The 9,415-nt window shown below is 42.9% G+C and overlaps 1 protein-coding gene across 1 annotated transcript; it reads right to left on the bottom strand.

Moving 5' to 3' along the window:
- Nucleotides 1-5: 5 nt before the first annotated feature.
- Nucleotides 6-2,291, bottom strand: LOC105557072. Its single transcript, XM_012004216.1, has one exon. The coding sequence runs from the start codon at nt 2,289-2,291 to the stop codon at nt 6-8; it is 2,286 nt and encodes a 761-aa protein (XP_011859606.1).
- Nucleotides 2,292-9,415: the final 7,124 nt, after the last annotated feature.

Below are 9,415 nucleotides of genomic sequence, written 5' to 3'. Positions count from 1 at the left end.
TAACATTAGACGTCAATAGGAAGAACGCAAATTTTGTTTACCGCACGTTTCGTAATGCCGCTAGAAGTTTGTACGCTAACAACGCGGTTATGATTATCGGTACCGGCGTGTGTTTCGACTATTCGCGCCATACGCCATTTTAACGGAGGAGCATCATTGCTCTTGAGTAACACTAAGGCATTGACCTTAATCGCCGAGGCATTCGGTTTTTGCCATTTGTAACGATTTTGGAGCTGCGTCAGGTATTCTTGGGACCAACGGGTCCAAAAATTTTGTCGCATCTGCGATAACAATTGGAATCGCGTTAGTCGATTTGTCGCTACCTCGGTGAGGTCAGGCTCTGGGAAGGAGTTGAGTGGTTCGCCGATGAGGAAGTGCCCCGGAGTAAGAGGTTTGACATCGCTAGGATCATCAGAGATCGGACATAGCGGCCGTGAATTTAAGATGGCTTCGATTTGGGCAAAAATCGTGCCGAGCTCTTCAAACGTTAAAAGGGTATCACCGATAACTCCTTTTAGGTGAGTCTTGGCGGATTTAACCGCTGCCTCCCAGAGCCCTCCCATATGCGGAGAGTATGAAGGAATAAAACTCCATTGAATATTTTGATCGGATAGAAATCGCTCTATTTTACCATGTTCCGTCTTTATCATGTTCGCGAGGGCCTTGAGCTCGTTGTTTGCCCCGACAAAATTTATGCCATTGTCGGAACACAATGTAGCGCATCTACCACGTCGTGCGATGAATCGCTTTAAGGCATTTAGAAAGGCGTTCGTTGATAGGTCACTGACGATCTCTAAATGAGTAGCTTTTGTTGAGAAGCATACAAAGATACACAAATACGCCTTTCCACCCTTGTTTCGCGAGATTTTGATGTTGAACGGTCCCGCGTAATCTAACCCGGAATGCAGAATCGCCCGTGATGGGTTAACGCGGTTCTTTGGAAGATCACCCATCAATTGATTCTGAGTTATAGGGCGCACGCGGTAACACGTGATACATTTGCGAAGGACTCGTCGAATCGCTTGCCTTCCTGAAATAATCCAATACAATTGACGCAAATGAGCGAGAAGACCTTGAGGTCCTAGGTGAAACTGTTTAAGATGGGCATCCCGAATTATTAATTCCGTAAAAGGGTGCTTTGTCGGCAAGATTATTGGATGACGACACGAATAGTCAATTTTGGCGTGACGAATCCGACCGCCTACCCGTACAATTTCTTTAGCATCCATAAATGGGTTGAGCGTAACAAGCTTGCTCTTAGTGGCCACCTGCCCTTTGGTTTGGAGGTCCATTTTTTCTGGGGCGAATTCCTCTGACTGGACTATCTGTATGAGCCTGGCTGTAGCCTCTTCCAATTCTTCCACTGTGAGCTGGCCTGATTCCCTTAACTGCTTTGTGAGGGTGTTTCTCTTGAATCGCAGACAATATGCTGCCACGCGCTTTAGGCGCGAAAAGGACGACAATTTTGTCAGTAAGTCGAAATCTGACGAACTGCATGGAGCCGCAACTGCTTGCCTCTTAAGTTCTGGAATTTGAGCTTCCGGCAGCGATGAAAACTCGTTGGGCCATTGCCGTCGATCCATTGTCATCCAGGGTGGTCTATCCCACCACAGGCGAAACGTTCCAAAAACCTCGGGCGATGCACCCCTAGATAAAACGACTGCCGGATTATCCTTGGACCTTACGTGAAGCCACTGTGCGTCAGATGCAACCCGCTGTATTTCTGCCACCCTGTTTGTAACGAAGGTTTGCAATTCTTCAGGACTACGCTTGAGCCATGCTAGGGTGATTGTAGAGTCGCTCCAATAATTAATGCTGTCGAACCTTACTGAAAGCGCTTGTCGCACTGCTTGGCCAAGTTTTGTAAGCAACAAAGCTCCGCACAATTCAAGTTGGGGAAGCGTAACCTTCTTGAGAGGGGCTACCCGGGACTTGGCGCATAGAAGATGTGACGATATTTGTCCTGCCTCGTTTATGCTCCGTATGTAGATACAGGCTCCGTATGCCGCTTCAAACGCATCACAGAATCCATGCATTTCGACCCTGCGCGGCGCCGAGCAGATTACAGGTCGGGGAATAGAGATTAAACTCATGTCGTTGATCCTTCCTTGATATTGCATCCATGTAGTATGAAGGTCGAGAGGAAGGGACTCGTCCCATCCTATTTTCAGTCTCCAGAGTTGTTGGAGGATCATTTTGGCACGGACAATCGTTGGTCCCATTAATCCTAGTGGGTCATAAATTTGAGCAATGGTTGAGAGCACTGATCTTTTGGTGGCGCGATCCCTCATCGTCACTGCTTGAGTCCTGTATTGCAAACAGTCGTCGGTACTGTTCCAACAAACTCCCAACGTCTTGATCCCGTCTCCAATGGGTAACGTGGTGGCGTCTGATGACCCATCTAAGATGGCAGGTTCGTTGGTGTTCCTTGTGAAGCTGGAAACCTGCCGAAGCCAGGATTTCCGTCAGTTCGATCTTGAGTCGCCGTAAGGTTTTGATTCGTTGCCACCGGTCAGCAAATCGTCAATATAGAAGTCGTTGCGTATAATATCGCTGGCCTCTGGATATTGTTCCAGATTATCAATGGCGAGCTGAAGCAGGCATCGTGTAGTCAGGAATGGAGCGCTAGTTAATCCATATGTGAGAGTGTTAAGGCGGTATTCTCGGACAGGGGCGCCAGCGTCGGTTCTCCACACGATTCGCTGTAAATCGCGTTGTTCTTCATGAAGAAGTATCTGCCGATGCATCTTCTTTATATCCGCCGTAACGACGTATTGGCACTGCCGGAATCTGAGCAGGATGCACAGTAGATCTTGCTGTATGGTGGGTCCCGCCCTAAGTATATCATTGAGTGCCACTCCGGACGAGGTGGCACTGGAACCATCGAAAACGACTCGAAGTTTGGTCGTTATGCTGTCCTCTTTTACAACTGACAAGGAAACCTACCTTTGCGTGACTCACCGATTTCATTGAAACTTTGTATACTTATAGAGTAGGCAAAAATAATAGATACGTATTTTTTTTATCGGCAATGGTCAACATTAAAGGGATGAAATCGACCCCCAAAGTTGGGGGTATTAGGGAGTCGTTATGGTGTTTCGCATAGAAACAGTGCACCGATCAACATGAAACCAATTGCAAAATGTTTCTTAAGTTAAATAATGAAATTTACATAATTGACTTCCCGGGACTTCCGCTTCCAGTGCGATCGTGGTGACACGTAAGGGACGGGCAGTAGAGATAAAGTTAGGCAGTGTGTGAGAGAGAGTGAAGGGACGAGAGTGAGAGTGAAAGGGCAAGAGGGTGGAGGAGTGAGAGAGTGAAGGGCTGGATAGGGAGAGTGAGGGGAGGAGCGAGAGAGAGAGGAGAAATAAGGCAATAGGTACGAGCCGGTAAGGCATAGAGTACGAGGTAGGATAGATGCGCGCGTGGTAAACAGGCACGGGAGGGAGACGGGCAGAGAGACAGTAACATAGATAGAGGGGGGGGGACTAAACGCGAGAGTAGAGGAACGGGCGGATACGCAACGGAAGGGAGGGAACACGCAGGAAGATGGACGATAAGGAAAAGGATAGGATAAAAATAATAAGGAGGGAAAGGGGGAGAGGCGGGAGCATAGGTACGTTGGACGAGTTATGGAAGAGAAAAAGGGATGAACTAGAAAAGAGTGGGGGGGAGGGAGACATTTTCAAGAGAAGTAGACTAACGCAGAGATCACCAGGAAAGGAGGGAGGAAAGGTAGAAATAGAGCAAGAAGAAGGGAAGCAAGAAGAAAGCAACAGTGTAGAGGAGTATTTCGAAAGGATGATGGAGAAGATGAAAGAGAGTTTAATCAAGGAGCAGGAGAAAATGATAGAAGGAATAATAGAAGATATAAGAAAAGAATTTAGAGGAATACGGAATGAATGGAAGGAAGAAAGACAAGAACTAATGAAAGAAATAGAAAAGATGAAAGAGAGGATAGAAAAGCTGGAACAGGAAAGAGGCAAGGAAGAGGTGGTAGAGAAGAGAGAGAGAGGGAGAGAAAAAGAAGATAGTATAAGAAATAAAATGATAGAGATGGAAAAAAATGGAGAATAGAGAAAGAGAGGAGAAAAGGAGGAATGTGGTAATGAGAGGAGTGGAAGTAAGAGAGGGTAAAAGAAGGGAGGCAGTGGAGGAAATTCTGAAAATAGTAGGAGCGAAGGCGGAGATAAAGGAAATAAGGAGAATTGGGGAGAAGAAGGAAGAAGGAAGAGAGATGCTACTGGTGAAGCTAGAAAACGAAGAACAAAAATGGGACATTATGGAGAAGAAGAGAAATTTGAGAGGGAGACCGGAAAGAATCTCGGAGGATTTAACATGGAAGGAGAGGAAAATCAAATGGAAACTGGGAGAGATAGCAAGAGGAGAAGAAGAAAAAGGCAGAAGAATAAAAGGATAAATGGAGGGTAGTCTAGTCTAAACCATGGAGATCGATTGGCAAGTGTTCGCTGTGAGTGGTCGTGAGAGTCATAGAACTCGACTACTCGAACAGCAAAATCTTTCAATTTTAAGAGGAGAACCAACTATAGCCATTTCTATTAATCTTGGCTTGATTTTAATTCGATCCAGTTGTATTTATACAAATAATTCCTTCTGCTTTCGCGCAAGCGCGAATGTTTAAACAACAACCGTAATATTAGAGGCTACATTTGCGATCTCCAGACGACCAACAGTTCGTCGGCCCTCTAGACTATGACAACGACAAAAAGGTGACCGTTCCATCTTGACGTTAAGGGTGGTAACAGCCGCAATGGTTTAAATACACTGCGATAAATACCAGTACAATGATGAACCAATAATTTTTGCAACACCTTTAATTGTAACAACGTCGTAGCTGGTCACACTCTCCTAACTATTTTACATTGCTGCAGAAAACCCAGAGGCCATATAAATACGAAAAATTGGCGTTTATACATAAGTATTATATTTATGGTTTATATAATTATAAGTTTTGAATGCGAAATAATTTTTAAGCAATTTTTATATGTAACTGACGTAGTTCTTAAGTAATTAATATAGTAGTAGCTTATCAATAAGATTACAAGAATTCTTATACTCCAAGTCAGCAGTTTGCTTAAATATTTAAAAAGTTTACATGACTTTGTCATATTATTAAAAATATTGATTACAAATGTACCGAACATTTAAGAGATTTACGTGACTTTATCACATTATTAAAAACATTGATTAAAAAGTTGTAAGTTTCACATGATTGTCATGTTATTAAAAATATTGATAAATGTTATTAAAAATTGACCCGATAATGACTGGTCAGTTCTGATAAAGACATACATTGATAAGCTATTAGTAGAAGAGAAGTATTATTATTATATTGCTAAAAAATAAAATCTTGGAAACATTTTCACAAATTATCCTTTCGCAGATTTGTGCACGCATAAGTGACCTATTATATTTTTATTTTCCTTATGATTGTGTATTGCTGTCCCTTTTGCGATGCCGTGATATATTATATCAGAGATTTGAGTCTTCATTAGCTCGTTACATTGACGGATAAAAATTTTTATTATATTGCTATCTCTTAATAAAATAAAAATTAAATCTTGGAAACATTTTTGCAAGTTATCCGTTATATATTATATCACGGCATCGTAAAGGGGATGGCAATATAACACAATCATGAGGAGAATGGAAACATAATGGGTCGCTTATGCGTGCACGGGTCTGCGAAGGGATAACTTACGAAGATGTTTCCAAGATTTTATTTTTGTTTCTGTGACAACACAGTGTTCTGTGGCATCAGCGATCATAAAAATATTATAATTAAATAATAATTAATTTTAATCGGAATAATTTACGTATTTTTAAAAATTATTATAAGGATAGTTAAAGGTATATGTATATTCCCCAGGAATAAAAGGCAATCAGTATTCCGCAAACGCGCTGCGTCCAGTATTTCTAGTCGCCCGAATCCACACATGGATAAAAGGAGGGAGAATAAGAGTAGAAGGGAAATGGTGGAGGTGGGATGAAGAGGAGGAGGTGCTGAAGGGCGAGAATGGAAGGAGGAGAGATAATGAACGGGGGGAAGAGGAGGAAAGGAAAGAGAGAAGATGAATAAAACAGGAGAAGAAGAAGGAAAAGAGGAGGAAGGAGAAGAGAGGGAAAAAAGGAAGGAGGAAAGAAAAGAGAGAGAGGGAGGAGGATGGAAGGTCGGTTTTTGGAATGTGGCAGGAGTAAAGAACAAGGATAAGGGCTTCTGGAAAGGATTAAACGAATGGGAAGTTATAGTACTGTCAGAGACATGGCTGGAAAAGAAACAATGGGAAGGCATTAAAGGATTATTACCAAAAGGTTATATTTGGAGAACACAATGGGCAAAGAAAAGAAACAAGAAAGGAAGAGCGAGTGGAGGAATGGCAATGGGAATAAAGAAGGAAATGTTAGATAAAGAAACAGGGATAGAGACGGAGGAGGAAGGGATAATAAGTGGAGGTGTTAAAAGAGGGGAGGAGAAATGGAAGATGATAGGAGTATACAAAAATAAAAACATAGAGGAGATGTTAAAAAAGCTGGAGAGGTTGATGGATAGGAAGGAGGAGGGACTTAGAATATTGATCGGGGGGGACTTTACAAGAGCAAGAACAGGGATGGAAGGAGGGAGATTGAACGTAATAGAAGAGCAAAGATCAGGAGAGAGTAAAAGTAGGAACTGGAAAGATTAGAAAATGAACAAGGAGGGAAGGAGGCTGGTAGAGGTAATCGAGGAGAGAGGGTGGAGCATATACAACGGCAATATAGAGGGGGACGAGAAAGGAGAATTCACGTTTACAGGAGGAAAAGGAAACACGGTAATAGATTACGTGATAGGAGATGAGGAGATCTCGGAAAAGGATCAGAAGCATGAGAGTAGGGGAAAAAATAGATTCGGATCACCACCCACTGGAGGTATGGATAGAGGGGGAAGACCAAGGAAAGGAAAGAGGAAGGAAAAGACAAGAAACAAGAAAGGTGAAATGGGAGAGGAAGGGACAGGAAGAGTATAAAGAAAGAGTGAAGCTGGACAGGGAGGAAGGGAAAGGACTAGAGGAAGAATGGAAGGAAGTAAAAGGAAAAATAATAAAAGCATTAAAAGAGGTGGAAGAAATGCAAAAGGCAGAAGGGAAGAAAGAAGGAGGATGGTGGGATGAGGAATGCAAAGAGAGAAAAATGGAGGTGAGAAGGGAATTAAGAAGGTGGAGGAAGAATAAAGGAGAGAAAGAGGAATACAGAAAAAAGAGATTAGAATATAGGAAACTATGCGAACGGAAAAGGAAGGAGGAAACAGAAAGATGGGAGAAAGAGGCGGAACAGGTAAAGAAAGAGAGTGAGGTATGGGAAATAGTTAATAGAGGAAGAAAGAAAAGAATAAATAAACGAGGAAATAGAAGAAGAGGAGTGGAAAGAACACTTTATGAGGCTACTAGGAGGAATAGACAACAGAATAACGGAGGGGGAGGGGGAAAGAAGGAGGGATAACGAAGAGGAGATAAGCAAGGAGGAAATTAAAGACGCGATAAATAGAATTAAAAAAGGGAAAGCAATAGGAACTGATGGAATACCGGGGGAAGCATGGATATACGCAGGAGAAGAGATGACAGAGTGGGTATGGAGTTACTGCAACAGAGTATGGAAAGGAGAGGGATGGCCGGAGGAATGGAAGGAGGGAGTAATTGTACCAACAGTCAAAAAAGGAGTAGGAAAAAAGATAGAGGATTATAGGGGAGTAACAGTAATGACGGCGCTATACAAGATATACACGATGGTGTTGGCGGAGAGGATAAAGAAAGACTGCGAAGAGAAAAGAATAATACCACATAATCAAACAGGATTTAGGCAAGGGATGGAAACGATAGACAACATATATGTTCTGAATTACTTAGTAAACAGACAATTGGAGAAGGGAAAGAAGGTAGTGGCAATGTTCGTGGATATGAAGGCAGCGTTTGACTCATTGTCAGTGGATAGAAGGGTATTATATAAAACGATGAAGGAAAGAGGGATAAGAGAAGGGTTAACGGAAAGAGTAAGAGAGGTGATGAGGGAAACTAAGAGCAGGGTAAAAATAGGAGGGGAACTAGGAGGAATCTTCTGGACAGCAAAGGGAGTAAGACAGGGATGCCCGCTGAGTCCGATACTTTTCAATATCCTGATATCGGACTTAGAAAAGAGTAAGGAAAAAGTAAAATGGGGAGGAATTGAGATAGAGGAAAGAAGGATATATTCACTGGCGTACGCAGACGACATAGTGCTACTGGCGAAAGATGAGGATGGGATGAAAAGCATGATAGGAAGAATGGAGGATTACGTGGAAAGGAAGAATCTAGAAGTAAATGTGGACAAGTCAAAAATCATGAGATTCAAAAAGGAAGGAGGGAGGATGGGCAAAAAAGACTGGAGATGGAAAGGGAAAAAGATAGAAGAAGTGAAAGAATTCACATACCTGGGATACAGAATGCAGAAGAACGGAGGACAAGAGGCACAGGTAAGAGAAAGAAGGAAGAGGGCAGCGGCAGTAATGGGAAAGGTATGGAGCATTGGAAAAAGGAGATTCACAAAGAACTGGGAAAGGAGATTATGGTTGTTTGATAGACTAATATGGACGGTGATGAGCTCTGGAGTAGAGATATTGGGATGGAAGGAAAGAGAGGAGATGGAAAGATTAGAAGAAAGGTACGTTAAGTGGACATTTGGACTGGATAGAGTAACACCGGGGTATCTGGTTAGGGAGGAGATAAAAAGAGGGAAACTGAGAGAGAGAGCAGGAAAGAGAGCATAGGGTTTTGAGAAAAGACTAGAGGAGGGAAAAGGCAGTGAATTAGCAAGACTATGTTGGAAGGAGGTAAGAGGAAGAAGTAGGGAAGGGAAGGAAAGGTCAGGGTGGGAGGAAGAGAGAAGGAAATTCTTTGAAGACAGAGGGTGGAAAGCAGAAGAAGTGGAAAGAAGAGTAAGGGAGGGAGAGATAGGGTTTGGAGAAATGATGAAGAAAGATAGAGAAGAACAAAGAATAGAAAGACTAGGGAGAATAGAGGAATCGAGCTACAATAGATGGTATAAAGAGATTAGGCAGGAGGGTATACCATCATATTTGAAAAAGAACTGGGGGGAGAGTAGAATTAGAAGGGTGATGAGGTTCAGGCTGGGAAATGAAATAAAGGAGAGCAGATACTGGGAAGAGGAGGAAAAGAAAATGTGTAGGTTATGTGAAGGGGAAATGGAAACGTGGGAGCATACATGGGAAAGATGCAGAGAATGGGAAAACGGGGGAGGGGGATGGCAAGAGTCGATGGAAAGAATTTTAGGAGGAGAGGGGGAGGAAGAATGGTGGATGAGGGAGGTAGAAGGAGAGAGAGAGAGAGAGAGAGAGAGAGAGAGGATAGAGGGAGGGGACAGG

Source organism: Vollenhovia emeryi, unplaced genomic scaffold (genome assembly GCF_000949405.1).
Source record: "Vollenhovia emeryi isolate VEMERY1.0 unplaced genomic scaffold, V.emery_V1.0 DF939632.1, whole genome shotgun sequence".
NCBI classification, from domain to species: domain Eukaryota; kingdom Metazoa; phylum Arthropoda; class Insecta; order Hymenoptera; family Formicidae; genus Vollenhovia; species Vollenhovia emeryi.
This window is presented reverse-complemented; position numbering and strand designations above follow the sequence as displayed.

Bases quoted from the DNA above. Each gene is read 5' to 3' on its own strand.
- LOC105557072 (XM_012004216.1), bottom strand. From the start codon at position 2,291: ATGAGGGATCGCGCCACCAAAAGATCAGTGCTCTCAACCATTGCTCAA.